Genomic DNA, 25,948 nt, shown 5'->3' with positions numbered 1-25,948 from the left:
AGCTGTAATGCAACTAATTTCTTGAAAAGTGATTTGTTTTACTGTTTTTTTCCTTTTTAATTTTATGAAGTAAATCTTTTAGCTTGGACAACTGTCTCTTCTGTAAAGCTGCAGTACCAGAGTTCAGTAACTTCCAGTGTTTGAAACAGTGTCAGCTATCCAGCTTATTCCTATTTCCTGTCCTTCTTTTTTTTAATATCATTAGTCTGATCTCTGATTTGCAAGAGGGAGCTTGGGATACTGCCAGAAAGTTCTTAAAATTGCTACCTTGGGATACATCATCCACAGAAATCTGGCAGTGGGAGAGGCTGAGGAACAGCTAGAACAATACAGCTGTCTTCTTCACCCACCTACCTCACATTTTTTTCTTTGCCTCCTGCTGTAAAACTTGAAGCTTAATGCTTGTTTGAGATTGTTAACAAACAAATGATGCAATTAAAATTTATGTGCAACTTTAAAACAAAGAAGACAGAAGAATTCAAGTAGCTTTGAAGTTGATTCTGATCAGTTACAGCTTAGGCTTGTTAAGTCTTGAGCTTTTTTTTTTTTTTCCCCTAACACGAAGTTGTTTGTTCAGACACTGAAGCTTCACAAATACCTGGCACATTAATATTTATCAGTAGCCATTGGCAGAATTTAGATTTGGGGTTAATTGAAGGTTGCTTCTGAAGATGGGGTTTTAAAGTTGGTTGTTCTGTGGGATGGGCTATGTGGAACCATTTCTTGTACTCCTTTGCAAGATGCCATGAAATGGAGTTGTGTGTGGTTTCTCCCTCCACCCTGTTCTTTCCCTCAGGGAATTCAGAGTTTTTCCTGTACCGTAAATGCTGGTATGGCATCCATGACTTCAGTTAATTAGTCATATAGAGGAATTGTTCTGACTAGTTGAGGATGCTGAAATCATGTATTGCACTATGCACCATTGGCTCCTCTCAGCCCCTATGTTTTTGAGATCCTGCTGTGACTGACAGCACACCCATGGGCACTGCATACTCTGAGCTCCCCAGGTGAACTTCAGTGTTCAGGGTCTTGGAGATAAGCAGAAACAAGCATTTTCACCTCTCCTTTTCCTTGGTGCTTAGCTAGGAGTCTGTAACCAACATGGAGGGGGGGTAGTAGAGGTTCAGGCAGCCCTTGCAAATTGCTTGGATAAAGGGTGCCTTCCTTGCTAGGATTTGGAAAGTAATTGATTTTTTTTTTTTTTTTGGCACTTAGTGGTTTTTCCTATTTAGAGTGTGACTGTAGCACCACTCTGTAACCTTCTGAAGTAATGTTAACTCTCAGGTAGATAAAAAATGTCAATAATTTTAAAGTCCAGGCTGTGTGTGAGTTTCATCTGTGTCCAGTCCATGTGTGGTTCTCATCCAAATACCTGGAGGGGTTGAGTCTTGATCTAAAGCATACACAGGAGTGTGAACCATCAAATATGTAAATCTGTTGAGAGGATAGCTTGGCTGCAGCAGTAAATGTTAAATTTCTTAGAAAGCAACCTGCCCCTTCCCCTGCCAAAACCTGAGCAGGAATACTTGACCTTGAAGCTTTTATTGCTTAATGGGTACAGCATTGTGCCTGGTATGTTGGCTGGTTAACTGTAGGACTCTGCATCAAGCTCTCCCAGTGCTTTTAATGTGAGACATGAAGGTGGTTAGGGCCCTGGAAGACATCTAGCCTTCAAGCTCATTATCTGGGATCCTTGGTGCCTCTAGGGAACCAGATAGCCTGGCTGTAGGAAATGCTATTGTCTATTTTTGTTTGGCTGGTAGACCCACAGTTGGTCTACCTCCTGTCTCAACACAGCCATCAGTGCTCTCTGATCAGGATCTTGAGGCTTTGTAATGAAAATATCCTGGATTAGATTACTCTCTGCTCCCTGATAGAGTAAACATGCATCCTGTCATCTTGGATGACAACCCAGCAGGACAGATATGCTTAAATTAGGCAGGTTAAAGTTAGGCCATTTAGCACTGGAAAAACTTGGGCATGGCTGTACCAGAGGAACAGGAGGTATGCTTTTTCTTATGAAAAAGATTACAATCAGGAGAGACACACAGCAAGCTTTACCTGTAATTAGTTGTTCTTTGCTCCATTAAAACTCCTTCTTAAGGAAACTGCTTGCAAAAGCATAGTTCTAAGCAAGACCTGAGGGCAGGGAATAAGAAGTGAGAGCCAGACCTTATGCCAAAATGTAAAATTCACCTGGTTGTGATGGGCTGTGATGTACATGCATCACACCTGGTTAGCTTGGGAAGTCAGAATAGAAAAAATAATCTAGCTGATAGCTGTATATTGATGATCTACATAAATGTTTAATGTCTTACTTACCAGTAGCCTTTTTTCCCCAGGTGGAAGGCTTTGCTTTGACTTTCCCTCCCCAAACTTGGTGCATGCTTCCTACCTCTGTCTGGTGGGCTTGTCAGCAGGCTCTGGGACTCCTGTGGAACTGCCATGCTAAAATATTTCATATTTTGCCAAAACACCTGAATTCCTTGTGCTCATAAAGCCTTCCCCTGCTTGTTGCAAATCATGAACAAATACACTGTGAATCAGAAAACATGGATCCATGTTTCCTCACTTTTGGGGAGGTACCTAATGGAATTTATATGCTTTCACCTGCTCAGTACTGCGTTTGCCTTGAAGCCTTTTTGATCAGAAACAAAAGGTTGAGGAAATGGTTTATTATAAAAATGATATCCATTTGGTCTCAAATGACACAAATGCAAAAGGTAGTTTTCAGGCTTTGTTTTGCTCTTACTTAAAAGAAGATAATGGGATGATGTTTTAGAGAGTGACTTCAGCAATGCTGGGAAGTGACAACTCCAGTTGATTTCAATAGCAGCTGCAGGTGTCACCTCTAAAAAAGAACCAAGGCCTTAATGGTGACCACTTCAGAACCACTCTTTGAAAAAGGGATTTATTATTGGCATGCTGTGTGTGCCAGCAACTATTTGCAGCTTGCCCAGAATAGAAAGTCTAAAGACTTAAGTTTCATGTAACTATAGGAAATCTGTCTTCTAATTTTAAGCAGAAGTGCTCTTTGCACTCTTAATCTTTCATGCATTCATGTCACTAAATCTAGAATTTCTTATGTCTTTGAAATAAATATGCCTCAAAGGACAGTATTCTGCTAACTATTTAAACTTTATACCTTGAAGTTCTGGGGGTTTTTTGAATGTCACAGAGATGGTCAGATAGTAAAGAACACTTCTATTTATACTCCTTGAAAGTTTCCTTAAATAAACATGTGCTTATTTATTGGAAACACTGAGGCTGAAGTCAGAACTTGCAGACGGAGTCCCTCACCTCCCAGCCTGACACACTGACAGTGTGCTTGTGCACCTCTTGTCAGCTTTCTAATCTTTATTCCAGAAGGTGCTCCAGGCAGCCTATCTGTGAAATGCTACACTCCCAGCCACACAGCTGGTGTGGGCATTAAATCTTTGACTGAAAATGGAATAGGTATTAAAGCAGTCAGGATTATTCTTACACGAGAGGATGTGAGGTAGAAGCAGAGCGTGTTTGATTCACTGCAGTGCAGTACAGGCTTTGTGTCTGGGCTGTTTAATGTTCCAAATGCTGTTTTCTCAATTCAAAAAAATCTGCATAGGAAAGGTTTGCTAGAGACATGACCACTTGTGGCTTTAATCTTTAAATAGTCATGTTTATCCTGAATGTAGTTGGGGTGAAATTGTAATTGGTTTGTGTTATATCAGACTTATGATATTTGGCCTAATTAGACTGTGTTCCCACTGTATTTTAGGTGGCTTGAGTGAGCCTGTGAAGCTCAAATGTGAGTGTAGATGTTGAGAGGCTCTGTGTGGCAAAAGCTGCCCTCTGTGTTTGAGGCTACTGCTTGTATTTCTTTTGCAAATGCAGCTTGCTTTGGGAACTATTGCAGGTTCACTGTTTTTCAGTACAAGAGCTGCAAAAAATTAAGCTTTTGTCAAACAATTAATAATGTAGAACAATACCTTTGCTGGATTTAGAGAATGCCAGAAATGGTCTCATGAATTTTTAGTATATTTGTTAATATGTATTTTTGTCACAAAGCTTTTCTTGTATGAAAGGAGATTTAAGACAGATGTGTAAGGTAAATCATGATTTTGGTTTTTAACTTTGAAAATTACTTTTATCCCCTGTGGCCAGCTCTGTTGAGTAATGCCTTTGAGTCACTTCATGTAGGTGAGATGAGTGGAATTCTTCTTTTTTTGTGTAGTCTGACTCCTTTGCTTGTTTTTCCTCTAGGTGTTGCTTTGTGTTGGCTCTGAAATACATGCTATGGGTGTACTTTAAAAACTACCCTAAGTTCATAAAGATCACACTGTATACTTAGTCATCTGCAGGAGCTTTAGGTGACTGTGTGCCAGAGATCTTCCCTCCCTGCTCTTCTGAAAACAGGCCCAGTGTTTTGTCAACTCTCTGTGGGTCCTGCTTGTTGCCTGCTCTGTGTCAGAGCTGCTCAACCTGAAGAGGAGACATCATCAGAAAGTGACCCTGCCTTTTCTGCCAGCATGCCCATTTGCTTTCCCTTTTTCCTCTGCAGTTCTAGCTCAGTAATTCTCAAATCTGGAAGGAGCTTGAGAGCATCAGTTGGGAAGGAGAGAGGCTGCTTCAAGGAGTGAGCAGTAATGATATACTGGCAGTGCTGTTCACTCCTTGATGCTTATCCATTTGCTTACCTAGGGGAGAGTTGCTGCTGTTCCTTGGCAGTAATTCCACCATTCCCTCCCTCTCCTGCACTGTGCTAAACCTCTGATGGGCTTTTTGCTAGAAATCTGCTCTGGCTTTGGTCAGTGGGTGTCTAAAACGGGTCAATCTCTGGTCAGAGGTGACTGCTGGAGGCATGTGCTGTGTCCATTCAGTGCTTTGGAGCTGCTCACAGGAGCAGGAGATGCAGCCTGACCACTCCATCCTGCTCTCAGGGCTGGGCCATGAACCAGTGTGGGTAGGTGAGAGCATCTCTGCCTGTTCGTGTTAGACACCACTCACCCCCTGCCTCCCTTGGGGTGGTGGGACACCCTGGGAGCTGCTCCTTCCCCTCTGTGCACCTGAGCAGACCTGTTGGGAGGGACAGAGCTGGGGAGAGTGCTGTGATGACTCTGGTGTAGATCATCATCCCTGATGTAACCACTCTTTGGTGCCTTTGCTAACTGGTCAGGAAAAATACTCTGTATAAATGATTGAGTGCTGTCTTGAGCAGTCTGTCATGTGCCCATTGATACTGCAGACAAGCAGCAGTGCTAGACTAGGACTGAACAGATGAGTTTATTTTCTGATTACTCCAATGCTTTTGCTTTTTTTTTATTTCTTCTGGTCTGACGGCCAGACTCTGCTTGAAGATAGTTGTTTTTAGAAGTCCAGTGTGTGCAACATAGTAGACAGATTTCAGCATCACCAAAGACTTAAATACTATTCAGCTCTGAGAGAAATGCTTGCTATTTACCTGAAATGTCATTACCACTGCTTTTGCTATTAACCATTTTTCCTGTTATTATATTTGGGGAATGATTTACAGTTATAAAATGTTGTTTAAGAATTGAGCTATACCTTATGCTCATTTGTTAAACCATTCCCAAGGGTTTTCTTCATAGTTACAACTAGCCCTTAATTTCTATATAAAGAAGAAAAATGAAATATTTTATTATTACTGTTTCAGATGCTAAGCAAAGTGTAAAAAGCATATTTAACGTAAGGATCTTCTGATAACAACTCTGAATCATGTAGTAAGCCTGGATTTTATCTCTGGTTGCAATGACTTGCTTGCTTCTCAGTAGAAAGCTACAGTAGATGGAAGGGACAAGGCATTTCAAGGCTAAATGACAATCTTAGTCTTACTTGATTAGAGCTTGCAGAGGTTGCTAAGAAACAGCCTAATAGTCCTTGAGTAACCAATTATATGCCCCTAGGACAGATGCACAGGTGCTCATTCTCTGAAGTTGTTTTTTTTTTTTTGTTTTTTTTTTGGTTGGGTTTAAATTTTTAAATCTGAGATAAGGCTGGAGTATTAGTACACAAACTGCAATCTGTTTACATCCTGCTTTGGGCTTGAAAGTCCTGGTTATATATATCTTGCTCCAGCAGGATGTGTTCTGGTGGGCTTTGTTTAGTATGTTACAATTTGATTATAATAACATGTAAATTATTGTTACAGTGCTTCTTCTAGTTCCACATAGTCCACTGTGTATCTAGTCTCTCCAGTACTTTCTAGTACTGTGAACATACCATCTTAAATAACTTTAGGCATATAATGTTCAAACTGGATAAATTTTACATTTTCAGACTCTTAGTGAATCTTAATACTGATGCAGTATCCTATGGTGGGTGGAAAAATATCCTTACCCCTTCATGCAAATTGGAGAGAATTATTGTATGAGCTAACACTTAACTAAAGCATCAAACAGGGTTCTTACTTTTTTTCTTGCTTTTTTTCCCTTTTCCTGAATATGTATGATGCTGTTTATAGCATTGCAAAGTTCAACAGTGTACTTTGCAGAGACAGAATCTACACTTTTAATGTAATAGGTCCTGGATTCCAGCTGGAGAACTTAAGATCTAATTAGGGAACTTGTTCATACTTGGAAGACATGATTGACATATGCTCTAAGCAGTAAGTTGAGAAATATTTAAATAGCTTAATTATTGATCTTCAGTTAATTTACTGAAGTAGAAGCTTTTTAGAGTGTGCAGTTTTTGGTACTATTTAGTGTTCTTCCTAATGACTGAGGACAATTTTAACAGCACTTGTCTGGTAACCTGTGCTACTGCTTAATAGTTTTAGCTGCTGTTCCTTTTTTTTTTAATAGTGGTGATTTTGACAGTTCTGATTCTCTTATCAATGACATGATTTTTGATGTGTCACAGCATGGAATTTCTGCTGTAACTGGGTACATGTAATCAGCAAAGTCTAAAAGTCAGACCATGCTTACTTAGACTGGTAAGGGCAGGTATATCCATGTGCTGCCCCTCAGTGTGACTGGTTTTGTACACCACAATGACCTGAGAGCACCCCTGTGTTGGTTATAAGCTGTTGTTTAAATCATATGTTTATATATAGGCCCAGAATATTTTAGTGTTGTGTTTGGCTGTTGGGCACCTTTGTAGAACAGTATTTTTCCATGATTCATCCACACATATTGGTGCTTTCTTCTATCAGAAAGTGAGGAAGGGAAGGAAGTTGGGAAAATGAAGTGTTTGGACTTGCACAGACGTGTAAGGTGTTGGCTGTCAGATATTTAGTGCTCCTGCAGTGCCTTCTGATGTTTGCTGTTGAGCTGTGATAACTTCAGGGTTGTGGGGAAACTACCAAGCTATAAACCACAAATTTCTTGATCTAGAAGAGTGAAGGTCAAGTGGTTGCCCATACCCAGCTGGTAGGATTTCTTCAGTGGTTAATTTGCAGAATTCAAATTCCCTTTATCTAACACTGTGTATCCTGGGCTTGGTCAGAATGTTAATTGTCACAGGCTCAAGCAGAAGTACAAATGTTGTGTATCACCAGAGCTTCTCAAGCTGCTCATATCTACTCCCAGATCACTGCAGATGTAAGGTAAACAAAATAAGCTTTGGCTGACAGGAAAGATAGTCTTGGCTTGTGGCAGCTTGCTACCAGTGATAATTTGTTTGTCCCTAAGCCATTAGAATGGATTTTAAAGATTTGGTACTCTGTGAATCTTCAGCTTGCCAAGGAATGTGGAGAAAGTTGGAACAGCAGGGAGTCAGTGGCAAATGAAGTGCTGAAATTGTAAAGTAGTCATTGGGACATATTTTTGATTTATGGCTCCAGCTTTGGACTTACAAAATTACTCTGGCTTTTTTTAATGTTGGCCTACTTTCCATGGCTTTGTTGTGTTCTCTATTGATAGTCATGCTTATGAGGAAAGCTATAACATTGTTACCCACCAGAGGAGCAACTGGGGGTCAGCAATGAAATAAATTTGAAGACTTGCTGACATAATGTCCCTTTCATAGCTCCTAGATCCATGTTAGTGGGAGGAGAAGGGGAAAAAATAGACGAGTGTTCTGAATTTACATGCTTAGAGTAAATTTGCAGGGCCTGTGCTTACTTTCAAAGGCTGCTTCATGTGTTTTTCTACCGTTGTTACAAAGTTTTCCTTCCAAAGGTGTTCTCATTTGTGGTTTTTCTCTGATTTGTAATAAAGTAAAGCTATATCAGATCCCCTCCAGTTTACAGGAATCTGAAAGAGATGATTGAATATTGAAGTTCTGATGCTGCTTTGTTGGGATTGATCATGTCTTGGTTGTTGTATATTCAAATAGCTTGGAATTATGTGCTACATAGGCTATTTTGTGCTGTGTTTCTTTGCTGCTGTAAGCAATTATTTTTAATAGTAATTAAATCCAGTGTAGTGGTTGGTGCTGCAAATGTGATAAAGATTTACTATAGCCACAAAGCACTGTTCAGAAGATTGTCCTGCTGCTGGGATGTGATTGAAGCATTTGTCTCAGGAATGTGTTTATGAACTTAGTTTTTTTACAGCTAAACTCTGACTCTACCTTGTATATTTAACTGTGTGCATAATCCTTGTTTAATCCTTTATTCAAGTTCCTTGTGTATGTTGATCTACATGAAAGAACTTGCACCCACTCTTGGATTGGTGACTCTTATTTTTCTGCTCAACTTATTCCTGTAAATTTGCAGAGAACTAAAATAAGGTGTTTTATTTCTGATTGCTTCCTTGCCAGCCTCTTTAGCATGTGCAGAAGTTGACAACTGAGCTGGTGTTTTGCTGGGGGCTGAAATGAAGGACAGATTAGGTGTGTTGTCCCTTTTTTTGCATTAATAACACTTCTGTTCCTAGCCATGAGCAGTTCTACACTGTTTGATAAGTCTCTTGTGGAAATGTGAAGTTCAAATTGACTGAAGCTGTTGTGTGACTCAATGTAGCAATAAAACAGAGACAAACAGAAACACAATATTTGTGGTTTTATTGTTGAGAGGGCCTGTGGTGATGCCTGTGCTGAGAACCAAAGCCATGGGAGGAAAAGAATGGATTTTGTTTAGAGTTGCATGAGGGTTTGAGCCATCAGCTGCTGCCACCACTGTGGCCAGTGGAGTCTTTGTTTGGTGTCCCCTTTCAGCTGTGGCTGCTGCTGCCCAAGGAACTCTGGAGGTGACTCAGTTGGGTAGGACTGATGAGGGAATTGAGGAGGACTTAAAAACAGTGCCACAATCTCTGCTCCCTTGGGAACAGTGCTTGAGTGTGGGCCTCTCCTCTTCCAAAGGCAAGACATCTAGAGCTCATTAGCTGCATTTGGTTTTGTGGGCATTTGCTTTTTCAAAAATGAAGGCAAAGATTGCAGTGCTATTAGCAGCTAACGTTATTTAAAAGGGTTAAGATTAAAACACTACTCTATCTTCCTGGGGTCTTTGCATACATAGAACTTGGGGACATATCTGGGTTTTTTATATATTTGCTTACCTTCTTAGTATGCATATTTCCAATACAAAAGAGAGTGCATGCAGGTGTTCTGTGTTTAGAACAATAATTAAAGTATGTTATTACATAGTTAGTTTAATTCCCTCTTGACTTCAAGCTGAAATTACAATGATGCATGGCTTCAAGTGCCCAGAGGACACTAATATCCATGCCACATGGAGTGCGGAGGGGAGGGGAAGAGCAGTATTAATTACTAGTTCATCTTTGAATTCTAAATATTAGCATAAAACAAGTCTTGCACTAACCATTAATGGGTCTTCATGGTTGTTACATCCACTTCAAAAGAGACAATCTAGCTATGCTTTCATTAATGCAACAAGAAAGTGTGTGTATAATGGGCTTAATTTATCTTGGACTTCTTCCAGAACTTTAGGAAAGGAGTAGGACGTGGATACTTGGTTAATATCAAGTTTGTCTGAAACAGTTCAAAGGTGGTAGCAAGGCTGAAAGCTTCCTCTTAAATCTAATAGAGTGATGTTCAGATGGTCCCCAAGTGTCTGCCTGGTACTGTTCTTGTACATGTCTCTTTATCTAAAAGTCTTTTTTCCTTGTTCCCTAATTTCATCAATACTTTCTTCTGTTCTTTGCTATTGGATTAACTGGGTGGATTTCTGGAAACTCCCAGTGCCAGCTCCAGCTGTGGTGGAAAGGACTGGAGCTCATGAGCTGTGAAGTCATGAAAGTATCTTAAGATGTAGCTGGATTATTTTCTGTAACATAATGATTGGGCAAAATGTGTGTTGATACTTAATCCTGTGATCCTCTGTCTAAACCAGTGGATTCTGATTTTTTGTTCTTTTGGTCCACTAAAACTGGATACTAGCAAACATCTACTGGAATTGCTACTCTGATCTTGTATATAATTTCTGATTTAATTTCATTTCTAGTCTCAAAAATCAACACCTTGTGTTCCCAGTGAATAGGATGGAAGGGTGTTATTTAAGGTTCAAGTGTGTTTTCAGGATTGATGCACGTGGGGTTAATTTCATTTTCCTTTCTGCTGCTTTTGCTGTAGAACTCTCAAAAAGAGAAATGCAACTGGGAGATGTTAACTAGGCCCTCCTGTTTGAGAGAGAGGCAGAATACAAACTGTGATATTTGTTTGACTGTTATCAGTAGGCTCAAAGGATGTTGTCTCTTCCTTTTATATGATTGTAGTGTTCCATACCAAATCCTATTGCTCTAGTTGGTAGCTGTTATACTTAAAATAGTGTTGGTAATTGGCTGCCTTCTCTACTTAATTTCTTAGGTATAGAAGAATATCTTGCAAATGCTATTTTATAATCCAATATACTTTTGAGAAACCTCACTGGGACAGGCACAGTAACACCCATATCAAAGGATACCCAAATATTTAACTTTTAATCAGACTACACAAAGGTTTAGTATATATAGATATCTTGGGTAAATTAGCAGAGGGGAGCTGTGCCTTTAGGAAGAATGACTAGTGACTCTTCTATAGCTGTTTTGTATTCTGTGCTCATCATTAGCTCTTATCAACTACTTGAAACAAAGCAAAGTGATGAGCAGGGTGGTTTAAGATTGTTTTCAGGTGGATTTTACCTTGTGTACCTGTCATTCTTCTCTATGGTGTTGATTTTTCTTCCCCAGTGGCAATGTATAAACAGAGCATTGCTGTGCTCAGGCTGCTGGGACAAGCTCTCCTTTTTTAAGGCTGTTTTCCACATGTCTAAAGCTTTTTATGGGATGTGAGGCTTCTGCCCAGCAGATCTGAGGAGGTTGGAATAGAATTGGCGAGTTGGGCTTCCTTTACCTGGGTGAAAAGCAGTTTCACAGAGCTTTCAAAGGTTATTGAGTTTCTGCAAGTCTTTTCTCAGGACTTGTTGGAGACCTGCAGGAGAAGGTCTTATGTGCTGTCTTGACAAAAAATTTAAAGGCATTTTTGCCTTACTGGAGCGTGTGGAAAAAAATCAAATGAAATGTTACCAGCAGTTGGTTTACGTGTATATAGATATGGCTCCAGGAGACCTGTGATATCTTAATTCCTGCTTCTCTACTCCTGTTTATTTTGGTCTAAAATGCAGTTCCTGAGGTCACTAAGAATCCTGATCTCTGCTCAAATTCCAAATTTGTGTCGTCTGAGGCCTGGGCTGAGCCTGTAGCAACTGCCAGGCATACAAATATCGAGGCCCACCCAAATGGCTAAAAGGATGTATCTACTGCTTCCATTTATCAGGAGTGCTACAGGGGTCCATGCAGACTATCTAGAAGCATCTTTTGGAAATCTAGCTAATTAACCTGGTTTGCTCTGAAGAGATTGGTTTGTCTGGGGTCTTGTGTAATGACAAGGATTCCATGGGTGATTTTAAGTTGTGTTTTATGGAGAGTAGTGTTGTATTTGGGGTGGTTCAGTGAAGTAAGGGAAGTCCTGCAGCAAGTCTGTGAGTGTTTTTTACTTTTTATTCCCTTTCATCTTTTAACTCCTAACAATTTTAACTGTTATTTCCAGACTGTCACAGATGCTCTTGCCTTCACAGCTTCTGTGCCAGTCATGCTAAACTAATCTTTGCCTTTCCTATTCTATTCTTCTCCTAATTCTCCCTGGAGAATAAAGATGCTGTTTTGTTCCTTAGGCTGGTTCCTGAGTGGCTGAGAGGCCCAGCTTTTAATGGGGGAAGTATTTCTTGCTTACTCTTCAGCTGGTATGGAATAACATGTGTGGCTGGTGTGACACTTGGCTCAGTGACACACGTAGACAGTGCAGAATCACTTTCCCAGTGGAGGAAGGTTAATTAGGAATAGCACTACCCTTCATCTGTGCCACATGGAAGCCAGTAGGGGTTGGTTTTAGCTAGTGTCAATAGAATAGCTAAAGTTTGGAGAGGAACTGTAAATTATTTCAGTTATTTTTCTGTGTAAATCTTGATTTACCAGTCTTCTCCAAAACAAGTAGTGTTTTTTCCTTGCAGTTAAACCAGGATTTTTGTCACAAATGCGCTGATGAATTTTTGTGTGAAAATTGCTATGAAATCATTAAGCTTTATTTTCACTTGACACTTGTCAATCTTCTTCTAGTGCAGTAAGTGCTTGCTGTATTTGAGCATTTCTGTTGTCTTGCCTTGAATGACAGTATGTTCTGCTTTGTGTCACCTGACTTAATCACTATTAAAAGGCTGTCTGGATTACCATTTCCTCAGGGGAAATTTCAGAAGCCTACATTCTCCTAAACCTTTATTCTAAATAATATCTCCCAGTTAGTAGATTTAGCTCAGCTTGTCTCTTTTATCTGAATAGCATTTGTTGCATTCACTGCAACAGGTACTTGACTGAATAGCATGCATGGGTTGGTGATTTCTGCATTTGTTCTGTTTCATGTGACATTTCAGTGCTGCAGAAAGGAGAATCTTGATTAGATTTTTCAATTATGTCGTCTTCTGTCATGGTTTTCAAATAGAAGTTCCAAAATAAAATTATAAATTTGATTTAGAATTGTGCTTTGTTTCTCTTGGTTTCCTTTTCTCCCTCAAACACTGCTTGGTCACAATTTTGATTATACTGGATAGATGGTAATGGCTCAGGCAAGTGTGCAAGGTTCCACAGTGTAATTGCTTTATTAATTTTAGCACTGTCTTGTGTTAATGTCAGCTATCAGAAAAAGTGAAATGCTTGCTTCAAAACCACACCTGTACTGGAACTGGAGCTCAGGGAATGTAAAACAATGTTCATAGGGTGTCAAGGGCAAGAATATAGAAAACTGCTTGTCATTGTCCCTAGCTTTGTTTTCAACATGAGAGCCTCCAGAAATAGTTGTGGTTGCTCTCTTCAAAGTATTTGTGCCAGTTTGCCCTTGGACCCACAAAACTCTTAAAACCACTTTTCCCTTGGGCCACCTGTGTGTAGATTTTGCCAAGTTCTGCCTAAAAGTCTTCTCTGACTTCATCTCTTCTGGCCATGACTCCTGTTAGCTTCCTTTCTTATCTTTTAGTTCTTGCCAAGACCATGGAAATAGATTATCTACTCCTGACCCATCCCCAGGGCCTATTGAAGCATTTCATCTTTGGTCACATACTCCTGTTGTGTCTTTTCCAGGGTGAGGAGTTTGGCCAATTCTTTCATTTCTCTCATGGAAATAACTTGATTCTTTGTTACTTCTTCGTGCATTTCTCTGGACCTTTGATTTCTACAATCCCCCTCCTAGAAGATTTTTGTTTTTCTCTAACTTCTTTTCCTATCCAGGGTGCTCTTTTCAACAGACTTCTAAATATTAAGTAGTCAAGACATGGATAAGAGTGGGAGGCAGATCACTTAACTGTGATCAAAGAACTTGTGTTGTGTTTGTGAAGGGAACTCGCTTAGCTGGGAGAAGCTGCATGGCTTTGGTGGATTGAAGGACTAGCTGGTTATGGTTATCAAAAGATCTATTTAGTGAAACCTTGCTTATCAGTTTTGCACAGAAGAACAAGGTCACAGGTGTCATTAACCCAGGGTTGTGATGGGCTCTATGAAAATTAGTTTACATTCAACAAGGTTGGAAGTTAAAATGAGATTTGCAATGCTGTACTCCTACTAAAGCAGAATTCAACAAAGAATTGTGCAAGACACCATGGAAAGAGATGAGAATAAGAAGTTTTTGAAAGACCACCTAGAATTTTATTGTTTTAGTAACTAGAATGAAGTTACTGATTATTCATCTAAGATGAAATTAATTATTTTTTCATAAGCATTAAACTTGCTTATTTATTTGGGGAAAAAATCATCTTTCCTCCTTGATGTATTGATTAGTTTTATGAGCCAATACTTTTGTTGAGACTTGTGTCACAGAGGAGGTGCATAGGAATGGCATAGACAGAAGGCATTTGCAGGAAAACAGAAGTGCTTCAAGAAAACTGACAACTTATAGCATGGATTGGTATTAAACATTGATATTCTTGTTTCTTGCTGGAAAATCTCAAGAAAGGCAAGTTATCATGAGAGTCCTGAGTAGCTGAATTTTTTTTGTTTTGTTCTGAAAGTATATGGCAAACATGATTTCTAAGTCAATCCCATGGTGTTTGCTGAAATTCAAGTGGCCACAGTTGGCAGCTCAGACTTCATAGTTGGAACTTAATCTCCCTGAACACAGCAGAGATGTGTACATGCTGGAATCAGGGGAAGGGGGATGGATAGGGTGGGGATGAACAGCAGACAGCTATAAAAAGCAGAGGCAAGCATTACTGCTGTTCCCTTGGACTAGCATTACTGCTATGTGTGTAATGGTGAAAGGCACTGCTTTAAAACAGGGAGGGGCTTTCCAGGAGCTGAGAGCAGTCAGCAGATGAGCTCCTCTTCAGATGAAATCCTCCCATGACTGCTGCCTGGTCACATCTCCTGCAGGTTTTTTAAATGAGAAGCTGATTTCTTGTTTCTGGTGCTGTGCAAACTGTTCCTGGGGTGCCTGTTTCCTTTTTCCTCAGGGATGCTGCTGCCCTGGCTGCAGCAGCTGTCTGACAGGTGCTATCAGAGGTCAGGGCCAGTGCTGAACCAAATGTGCCATCTCTGACTTGCCATTTGTCACAAGGTTGACTTGGCTGAGATGTGCTTTGAGTTTCTGTCAAGGGTGCTAAGTTACAGGAAAGTTGTGCAGTCTTTATTCCCATGGTTTAGCTTCCCATATGCAGATGGATCTCCTGAGGGCTCTCACTTTGCTTTTATGTGGTCTGAGGTGACTGCATTAATGTCCTGCTTTGAGGAGCTTCAGTCTGTTATGGCATTTTGGGCTTTTGTGAAAATGGTTGTTTCCTACAGGCATTAGCTAAAGCTTGTATGTGACTTGAGATGATTTTAAGAGTTCCACAGCCAAAATGTTTGATGTTCCTTGGTATATAAAGACCCCCTTCACACTGGGAAACTCCTGCTGCATTCTGCCACAGCAGGAGGATCAGAGTATCTTCAGACTTCTGAAGATCTTACTACAAATGTGTTCTCTGGTAAGATATGTCAGGATCCTGGTGGTTTGATCACCCTGGAGAGAAGCACACTGCTCCTGTTTTGTAAAACACTGGGCACTGCCAAATAGGTGTTGTAATACCCCTTTGAGTTCCTCCTTCAAGTTGTTTTATCTTTCAGATGCATGCAGCTGGTTGTTGATAGGATTACCTCCACCTAGTTGCTGGGTAATTTTCTTTACCTGAAGTGAGTCTCTACTTGGGTGTTAAATTTGATATATTAACTCCAGGACTGACTCTTATTCACCTGTTGTTTTTATTTATGCTCTTTTTGCAATGAAATTATCTTAATAGTCTAGATTTCCCTCTGCCACCCCCACATACACACACACATACACACTCCTCCAGCTTAGGTTTTGCTTAGTTTGGTGGAGGAGTGGAATGAGTGTTCAGACTCATGTAGGAGGAGATATCAGCCTGTTGTCTGTTAACCATGGCAAAAAATAGCCCCTCTCAGCCCTCCCTGGTTTTGCAGACTTCCTAAAGATTGTCAGGTGGGGCTAATTCACAAAGAGCTCCCCTCACACAGCAGTAGGGCTCCAGAGTTTGTAAACATCATCTTGCTTTTGTGACTGGGCCAAGAGGAGTATAACTGCAGTAATTGCTCTCAAATAGAAAACTTGAACTTGCTCAACTGCTTTCTGCTATCTGCTGCTGATGTTTGCAGGACTCTGACCCAGCTTTCCACTCCTAATAAAGTGGGGTTGTTTGGCCCCGATTTCCAATGAGAAGGTTTAGGACTCACTATGCTCACTCCTTAAACGAAAAATTAAGATGTAGAGAATGGTCATATTTCTGATTTTGGATGGTGGATGGTCTCTGAATTCAGCAAACAAGCTTCTTACGTGCAAGTGGCTGAAATATCCTTCAGGTTTCAGAAAAAGCCCCCTACCCTGTCCCTGTCCCCCAACCCCCATGTTCACCGCAAATGGGGATGATTTACTCCTTCAGTAAAGGTCCCTATTATGGCTTTATAATGTCTGTTTCTAAAAGATAAACCTGCAGCCCTTAGACTTGGATTGACTGTGAGTCCTAGATCATCTCAGAATCTTTCTTCATTTTTTCCTTATTCATTTTCCACCTCTGGGTTATTCATGAGGAAGTTGTATGAACTTGCTGCAGAGTTCCTGGGGAAGGAAATGAAATATGCTTGCCTTGAAGTCAGCTTTTTCCATGGCATGCAGGCTGCCTGGGGGAGGGGAGAGGTGCTGAAACAAAAAAAAAGAGGGGGCAAGCCCTTAGACCTGTGCTTGTCTCACTTGGCTCAAAGTTTCCTATGAAAGCAAGTGTGAGAATTGACTGTGCTGGTCAAGACTTAATGGTCTTGGCTGTGAGAGATATTGGTGGTGGCTTGTTCCAGAAGTTACAGAAATTAACCTGCAGTAAGACTATGCTATCCAGTGTTTGGGCAGTTGAAATGTTTGAGTACAAATGTTTCCTGTGCTTGATTGAAGCTTGAAAAGAAACAGTATTTACTGGAGATGAGCCCCTGCATTTACTGTGTGACTGTACAACAGGAAGACAAGGTGGGCTTGGGATTTGTTTAGGAGCAACATTTTTTCTACTTCATAGCTGGTTCTTAAAACCTTTTTCTGTGTAGACAATCCAATCAGTCCTTTTATTCATGTGAAATCAATAACTTTTTGTCTGTTAGCATAAAAGTCACAATAGAATGTTATTGATGCAGAAAACTTCAAGTATTGATTTCAGCTCACGCTTCACCTTTGGCATTTTTCAGACTGTGGGTTGGAGACTCTTAAGTTCTATACCTGACTGAAAATGCTGCCATCAGATTGATCATCTCTCTTGGGATGAAAATTCTGACATGACTGGTTTGCCAGAAAAGAACCCCTACCTTTTGAATGTTGATTTGCAGATACCAAGGTGATAGTAACAGTTCATGAAAAGACAGTGCCAAACCAATATTACAGGTCTTGTTCCCCCCCCTCCCCAGAAAGGAGGTCTCTGGGATAGTATGGGGAGTGTTTTGTTTAGTGTAAACAGAGGAATAATGCTTTGAAGTTGCTTGTGTCAACACCAATCCTGAGGGGAAAAAAAACACAACTGAGGCAGCATCACCAGGATCAACAGACTTAATTTGTATCTTTCCAAGCTACTTGGCATATCTGTTTAGTTAACTCCTACGGAGTGGCTCTTGCATAAGCTCTGCTCTTCTGCAGAAGTGCACTGATGCTCTTCTGACTTGTAGCCTTTAACATCTTCTGAGTTTTAATGTGATGAGCACAAATGATGATGTGTGTTTAATTCTTTCAAAAAATCACCAGAGTCAGTAGAATCAAGTCTGTTTCCAGTGCTGTATATTCCATATCCCTCCCCCCCAAATCAGTGCCATGGCCACTTTGACAATATTTTCCAAATATTTTGCTAGTACTGGTTGCAATGAACAACAGATAATACTTCACAAAGCTTTTTGTAGAGATCAGAGCAGACTGGAATATACATGTCCTGCTGTTCTATTAGCCTACAGCAAGAGTTGTGTGCAAGTTAAAGCAGAAGGTGTGGTGGTGTGTGTGTGTATTATGTGTCAGGCTCATGATTTTGGGACATTTTTAGGATACTTGTGTAGTGTTTTTTGTTAGATTTATACATAGACTTGAGCACACTTACATCTCTGTGGAAAACCTGTTCTTAAATAACTTTCAAGCAAGTCTGTTCATATTAAAGATACATCAAAAAGCCAAGACCCTGCTGGATGATGTGAGGGGTTAAATATTTGCTGTATAGGTACTCCTTAGGTTCTGGACAAGAGCTAAATTAATGCAAGTTCAGTTGCTGATTTCTGTAAGCACATTTTAAGAAAGATGTCAGGTGTTGATGTCTCTGCTATAGAGGAGTTACTTGCAGCTGGTGTCAGTGGATGTGTTGGTTAGTTTGTGTTAAGACTTGCTGTAGAAGAGTGCAGATGTGACTAATGTCAGCTGATGGTAGAGTTTTCATAAAATGAGTATGGCCAGTGTGAAGCTGAAAATATCCTTTAAAACTTATATCCATTAGTGTTATTAAACTTCAGTGCTTACTCTGGTTAATAGGTAAGGTTACACTCAGGGTGAGTGTATGGATGTTAAAATTTCCACTAATAAATCATTTTGGTAGTAAAATGTGTTTCTGATAATTGAGCCATAACTGGGAAGCTCTCAGTGCTGCATTTTATGAACATATTTAGTAACACAGATGCTTTTTTTGTAAGTTTTCAGCTGTTGTTTTACAGTGAAGTGCAAAATTCAAAGACATGTAAGCAGATCTAGTGCAAGACTTGGTACATGTGGTAGTGGGAAGACTGGGTTTTTTGAGCAAGTGGGTTAAGGACCAGTTTTCTCTTTTGAGGTGCAGTAGTTATGTGATGATCCACTGCACTACCACAGGGAGGAATTCCTCTTTCAAGTTATTGGCCAGCTGGAGACGAGGAAGGGTGACAGGTTGGGTTGGTAACCTTAACTATCTTCTCTAGAGGTATAATAAAAATCAGTTTTACAGTTGCATTCTTGCTGTGTCTGTTTGGGGCTTTTGAAGGGTGACTGTGTAACTCAGCAGAGAGCAGAAGTTGCACAACTGAGAACTGTCCCAGCTGAAGCTGACAGTCCAGTAAATGCAGATTTGTCTATCAATACTGTGTAATGTCATTTGATTTACATCTCTATCTCCTGCAAGTGTGACTGCAAGCCTTCCTGAAAGCTTACACTCCAAATGCTTGCTCATGTGTGAACAGCCAAGTGCCAGCCTGGTCACCCATAAAAGTAGACACAGGGAAGTGAAAAGATTTAAAAGGCTTTGTCTTGTGTTTGCTGTGTAGGTTCTTTAAACTTATCACATGTGAGCTGTGGTTCTTGACCAGTGGAAGGATGGTCAAAGAAAATGCTGGGGACCAGGCCTGTGGGACCTGGGGCTTGCAAAGCCACGAGGAGGCAGCATGAGCTGTGTGGGCTCCTCCACATTTTGGAGGAGCAGCTCTGCACCAGAGCCATAGCTGCTCATGATGTGCTATTAAGTTTTTATTAGATCATAAAGCAGTATTTTCTGCTCCAGAGACTATGCCAACTTAGACCATGAGGTTTGCCAGCAGAGCTGTGGGATTTCTTGTCTTAAGCATCTTAAAATGCTTATTTATCCTCATTCACACTGTCCAGCACAATCGTGCTGAAACAGTTCATTGCATGCAGCTCTTTACCCATCAAAATTCCTTAGCATCCTGAGTACAGATACAACTCTGCTTTCAAATGGTATGATGGGAAAGCATAGATGACTGGTCTGTTTCTTAAGACAGCACATCCATGTTAAATTTTTTGCTGCCTTTTGTGGGCAGTCAGATGTAACAGCCAATTTGCAGTAGGAAAGACCAGCCCTTCCATAAGTAAATGGACATCTGGAGGCACTTGAACACTGGTCTATACTTCTAATACAAATCAATGGAGCGCAGGAAAACTAAGGGATATGTTAGAAGGTAAGTAGCTAAAAGCGGAAGATGTGGATAACTTTGGACTTTGCATTGATTTGCAGAATTCTGAATTAGTAAATTTTTATACAAAATAAGGAGACATTGTGTTACCAGAAGATGATGTTAGGGCAGTATGATATAGAACTCATTTTTTCAGCTATTCAATGTGTGGGTGTTTCTTTCAGGTAGCAGTTAGGAAGAGGGGTTGCAGGTTGTGTTTTCAGAGTACAGTAGAATCCTGTCTGCTTCCCTAAGTGCTGAGACTGGGGAGTGCAGGGATTTGGAGGGTGAAGCTACTAAAATGTTCTGCGAATGTTTATCTTTAGAAGTTAGATGTAGTTGAGCTGTGCTGTCTTTTGCTGTCTTTTGCCCTTTGCTTTCTCAACTGATCTCTCTCAGTTGTCCATTTCCAAGGGCAGTACAAGCTCAAGTATGTCTCTGTCCAGTATGGTCACTGCTGAGCTCCCTTTCTCCTTCCTTTCTTTAGTCTAATCTAAATAATCACCACTAAACCTGTTTCTGTTTCAGTGATGTAAAATTATCTTCCCTAGTATATGTCTGAAGCTTAAAACACAGTAGAAAGACTTATTTTCTAAGGCTGAGTGGTGGTTTGTATGTTAATGTAACTGAGCAGTGGAAAATAAACACTTAAGTGCATTAGTTCTGAGTAGAATGATTCTGCTGTAGTCATGGAGGACCTCAAACAGAACCTTTCTGCTTGGGGAGCTGCACTGATCTTATTGCTGCTGCTGTTCTAAAATGGGGAGGTTTCAGTGTTATGATCAGCTCTCCTTGGTGTGGACTTGAGGGGTGTGTAAAGCACTTAAGGAGCTATCTCAAAATTAAAACACACTTCTCTTGATGTAACAGTAAAATAGTCCTAATAACCCTGTGAAAGATGGCTGAATTCTTACATAATCCTCTTCCAAAGAGGGTCCTTGCAATTTCTTGGCTGAATGTCCTCATACCCATGTGGATTTATAGATCATTAGGGAGTGAACTGTGCACACATCAGGGCTTGGCTCTGTATGAAGATGTGTCTAGGAGGATTTTAGGATAGTGCTGCAATGACTCTTTTCTGTTCTCAATGGTTTTGCCTTGATTTTGAATGTATGTGGGGTTCTCAATGTTACTTGTAGCACTTGGAAACTATCAAAGCTGAATGGTTTGACACCTATTCTTGTTCAACTCAAAGCAGTTAAAATTTACCTGTATGCATAACTTTTTTCTAAATAAGTTTAGTATTTGAATATTAACATCTGTCCTACATTTTTGATCATAAACCAAGGAAAATGCCTGAAGCCTTGGTTCAGTGAAGTAAAGGCTTCTTGTTTTTTCTGAATCATTTAGGAACTGTCTGAAATCATGGGTTTTTTTCTTTCCTCAGGGAAAAGTACAGTGCCAGGTGTGCTTACTGTAATAATTGTTTCTGCCTTTGTAGTTCTGTTTTTTATGCTACCCTTTCATGAGAAAGAAGTCTACATTTTTGATGGATGCAGGATGAATTGTGTGTTCTTCTTTAGATACGTTTTTCTGTAAAACAGATCTGGTACAGACTTAGCCTTTCATGTGCTTTCTAAAGGATGGCTCTCATTCCATTTTAGGGGAGGTGGTTCAGTTGTTTAAGTCTTAAATATCCCAGCTGTTTCCCAAGGTTCAGAACCTCATTTCATTTAAACCTTTTAGGGCTCCTTCTCAACAGCATTTCTGTGGCTAAGCAAAGCTGAGAATTAGATGCAGTGGGAGGAGAGTAATAATAATTCAGTCCTCAATATGTGTGAGTGCATGGAATGTTTTTGTTTTGCTGGTAGCATGGCTTGTCCCGCAATGTTTAATGCTGTTATATTTCATGCTTTTGAGAAGATGCTTTCAAGAGCATTCACATGACAACAGAGAAGGGAAATTTGCTACTGCTTTCAGTTGACTTTCTCATAGCAGTAATGTCTGCTTATTTCAAATCAGTTTGTCTGGTTATAACAGTTTTTTATTACTGTCTAATTGGTGTCTTGTTTTTTTTCAGAGGTCGTTCACATTAATATTAGAAGCATGGGATTGGGATAATGATACAAAAGCTGGTGAGTATTTTATGTAAAGCTTGGAGTTTGTACTTATTCTGTGCTGTATGTGTGCAAATTGTGCAAAATATATCCTGCTGCAATCAGCCATCCCTCCAGATCAGCTCTAGGCAAAGCTGATGTCAGAGTAAAAGGCATGTACAAATCCAAACAGTGAGTATTGGGTTAGGAACTGTGAAATATTATTGCTGTATAGGAAAAAGAATGGACAGTTGTAACAAAAGGATGTAATTACAATGACTCTTGATAATTAGCTCTAAAAATGTTTACAGATCATGCTAGACCCTTTATTTTTTTAGAAAAAGGAAGATAATCTGTAGAGTTGCACTTCAGATTCTCCTCAGTCTGCTTGTGATCAGGCTATGCAATAATTTCCATGATCATGTGAGCAATTAAACATTCTTGCTCCCCATAAGAAAAGTACTTCATGTTTTTGTTGAAATTGTTCTAAATAATGGTATGATCCCTTCTCTGTTTCTTCTCAAGTACTGGAGCTTAGCATTTGCAGATTGAAAATGCAAGGTAATACTCATTGTCAAGGCAGGGTTATTGATCTGAAGTGAAAGCAAGATTATTTTATAAATATTTCAAAATCAGATTGCCATAAAGCTGCTAAAGCAGGACTCCACCTTGAACCTACTCTTTGTAAATGGTTTACAAATATGTCCTAAAATAACTAATGCTTCTGGCTACAAGAAAAAGATGAACCTCAGGCTTGCATTGTGGTTATTGATGGACTGTTTCATTTCAGTTGGGATCAATGTAGGGGAAGGTAAGTGTTTGAACATTAAGATAGTGAAGAGGTTACATATGTCCCAAATCATCATCAGATTCTGTATCAGTAATGATGAATTTTTAGTTTAACTGCTACCTGGACCCTTCTTCTGTTGGAGTTAAACTTGTCTTGTTTAGCGCTCCTTTAGCCTTTTTCTATTGGCTATTTTTTCTTTACATCTCTGATTAATGTTGCTGCAGCCCTTCAGTTGAGTTTGTCCACAGCCTTCTTAAATGGCACTTCCTAAAGCTGGGTGTGGTATTCAAAATGAGATCTTGTGTGCTGAGCAGAGTAAGCCCATATCCTGAATAAATTTAGACATCCTACATAGTAACAGATTGGAGGAATCCTCTTGAATGCTTTGTTTAAAATATACTATGTGATGTTAATTAATTTAAATGGTTTCCAGCTTGGGAATAATTTATCTAGGTACAGCTAGTACAACAAATATTAGAATATTCATGTCCTTGTTACGGAGGGCAAATCAAGTCATGAGATGTTGTAGAAAGGACTGGACATAAAGAGACAGCCTATCCTGTAAATCATCTGTATGCATTCAACTGCTGGATTTCATTTTTTATTTAGCTTTGTAACAAATAATAGTATTGTTAATTTCTTAGAATGTGCTGAATCCTCTTGCAAATCTGTAGCTTTAAACCCCAGATTTCTTTTGAATACACTTGAAAAGACGACAGTCATCTCAGGCTTGTGTTAGGTCTTTGTTATGCTTTTTAGTTTAACAAGCTCTAACAAATCTCTTTACTTGCATTCTTTTTTTTTTTTTCCCCTGAACTTGAGGCCAACAGGATATAGAGTGTCTTCTGGAGGCCCAGTGTGCCATCTCCTTAAATTAACAGTTTCTATGAACTGTGAGAGAGTATATAAGTGTCAGATTACAGTTTAGCTCTATGAGAAACTGCTGATGGAAAGTGAACTTCCCTTTAATTTAGGCTGCCAGAGAGAGGTACTGCAAAGTTGCATTGCAGCTGAAAGCTTGAAGGCTTGTCAGGTGAATTTAGGAAGGCTTTCTTGGCCTGTAATTTGGCAGAAGACTAGCAAAGTGCTTGTCTTGGTTTAATGTTTCTGTAGTCAGTTTTCTGATTTTGTGATAGAGATGTGTTTCTTAGCTGTGCTTCAATTTAGATTTGCATATAGGATTCCTAGGAAGAATTCCTTAATGCTGAAGGTTTTCTCTTTTTTGAAGGATCTTGGCAGTAGGTTTTGCCTTGTGAATCTGTCGAGACGCAAAGATGCTTCAATTCAAAGAAGTATTTTTGCAAGCACCACCCAACTGCCAAACAGGCACAGATCAGTAAAAATTCACGTGTTAGAGAAGAGGAAAGGGAATACAGCAGCTCCTCCAGAGAAAAGACTATATCTGGTCCTGGAGGGGTGAAGTGAATGTCTGTGGAAAGCTTAACTCCCTGTCAATCCTGAGTGCTGTGCTGATCTGGAGATCAGGTTACATGGATCTTCTGTTGCTACTGTAAGATAGATTAATCAAAGTAATTGCCAGAGTCTGTTTATAAGCTGATTAATTAGTTCTAGAGTCAGGTTTTGCTTTCCTTTAATGGGGATGAGTAAGGCTGAAAGTTAAAAGTAGGGTCTGTGTTCCAGCTTGGATTCTAAAGTGGGTATTAAAAACCAAAACAACAGCAGCAACAAAAATAAACAACAAAACCCAAACAAGACAACAAGCAAACAAAAAACCTCCCCTAAAACCTAGAGAGGCTTTCACTGAACAACTTGAGGGTTGTAGAGCGTTTGTTACTGTTCCCTCCCTGTGTCCAAGCATCCTGCATTCTTCTTGCACTCAGTGAGGGCAGGGGGACTCAGAGCTGACCTGTGAGGTACCATCTCAGGAGCAAGACTGCCCCAGCAAATGTTTCTCCTGTACAAATTCCTAGAGGGTCTTTCACCCCCAATTCCTGAACTGCTGGTGTGTTTTTCTCCTCCTGTGTGCAGCAGGGTTGGCTCAGGGGTAAGCTTGTGGCAGTGTGGTGTTACCACTTGTTTGCTTTAGGAGGGTGGAAGAGGGGGAGAGGAAGCTGGCTTAGATACAAAGTCACTGCAGAGGGCCTGCTCACTGTCATCTGTCACAGCAGCTCCACTTTCCAGGTAAGTCACTTGACCTGGCAGACTTCAGCAGAGCTCTGGGCAATGCCCAACCCAGCCCTGCCTTGACAAAGCAAGCTGGCATCTTCACATGGGAAGTAACTTTCCATTTTCCTCTGTGTCTGCTGCAGGCATGCAGTGGTTGCTTTGGTCCTTCCCATTAACCTGTAGGAGATTCATCTGTCCATACTGCTCAAAAGTTATTGCTGAAGAGAATGTGCTTCCTGAGAGGGGCACCTCCTGCTCCTTTGGGTGTGAAGTTCATGTGATGTCACTGTGTTCCCTTACGAACAACTGCCAGCATCCCCTTTTGTACAGCCCTGTTGGGAATGTCTGACTCTGCAAAGGGTTGGGGTGCTCATGGGCAGTGTTATTTGTGTACTGCACAGTTAAATACTCTTCAGACAAGACTTTCTCTTCCAAAAATCAGATGCTCTGGGACCATTAATTAAAGAAATACCTTTTAGGCATCATCTCCTTTTATGCAAACATCTGTACCAGTATCTGCTTTTCTAGAGAGACTTGTAGAAAACCTGTTAATCAAGGAAATTGCTCGCGGGCTGTTTGTGTGTATGTAAATTTGAGCAATGAATGATGCTTTTTTGCAGAGAAATTCAGTTATGCCTTTACTGAGAGCTAAAACAAGAAGTGTGAACCTCTTAGGTGAACTTCTATGGCAGAGTCAGATGCAGGGAGCAAACTTGTCTCATCAAAACAGTTAGGTGTGAGAGGCTGGATCTCTTCAGACACGCTCTGGTATTGTGGGGGAGGAAGGAGAAACCTTGACAAACAAGTTTCTCCCTGTGTTTACAGATCTCTCTGGAAGATGCACCTTCTACTAGGATCACTGTTAAATTTGAAGTTAAACAGAACTCTCATACTTACTGTGGTACTTAAGAATTTAGTATTAGAAATGAAATTACTTGGAGCTGCTTCCCTCATGCTTTTTGTGGCTCAGGATAAATTATCTGGCTTGCTTATTTAGGCTGTTAAACCCTACTTGTACTGATACAAGCTTGAGGAAAAACCCTTAAGACTCTGAATACATTCCTTTTCAGAGGAGCTTGTGAAGATAAAGTTTGAGTGTTCAAAAAGATAAAAAGAGCACTCTTGGGTTATTTCCCTTGTTC

At 40.2% G+C, this 25,948-nt stretch overlaps 1 protein-coding gene across 1 annotated transcript in view; it reads left to right on the top strand.

The window, feature by feature from the left end:
- The window catches only part of JAG2 (jagged canonical Notch ligand 2), a 68,240-nt gene that overhangs the window by 3,880 nt on the left and 38,412 nt on the right, over positions 1–25,948 (top strand). Inside the window, exon 3 of the mRNA XM_054286935.1 lies at positions 21,874–21,928. Coding sequence (XP_054142910.1) covers positions 21,874–21,928 — 55 coding nt within the window. The remainder of the gene's footprint in view (positions 1–21,873; positions 21,929–25,948) is intronic.

The sequence above is a fragment of the Melozone crissalis genome, unplaced genomic scaffold, assembly GCF_028551555.1.
Source record: "Melozone crissalis strain CALT ecotype California unplaced genomic scaffold, PUWL_Pcris_2 ptg000056l_1, whole genome shotgun sequence".
Classification (NCBI taxonomy): domain Eukaryota; kingdom Metazoa; phylum Chordata; class Aves; order Passeriformes; family Passerellidae; genus Melozone; species Melozone crissalis.
Note: the sequence above shows the minus strand (reverse complement) of the source record. Positions and strands in the feature narration are given on the sequence as shown.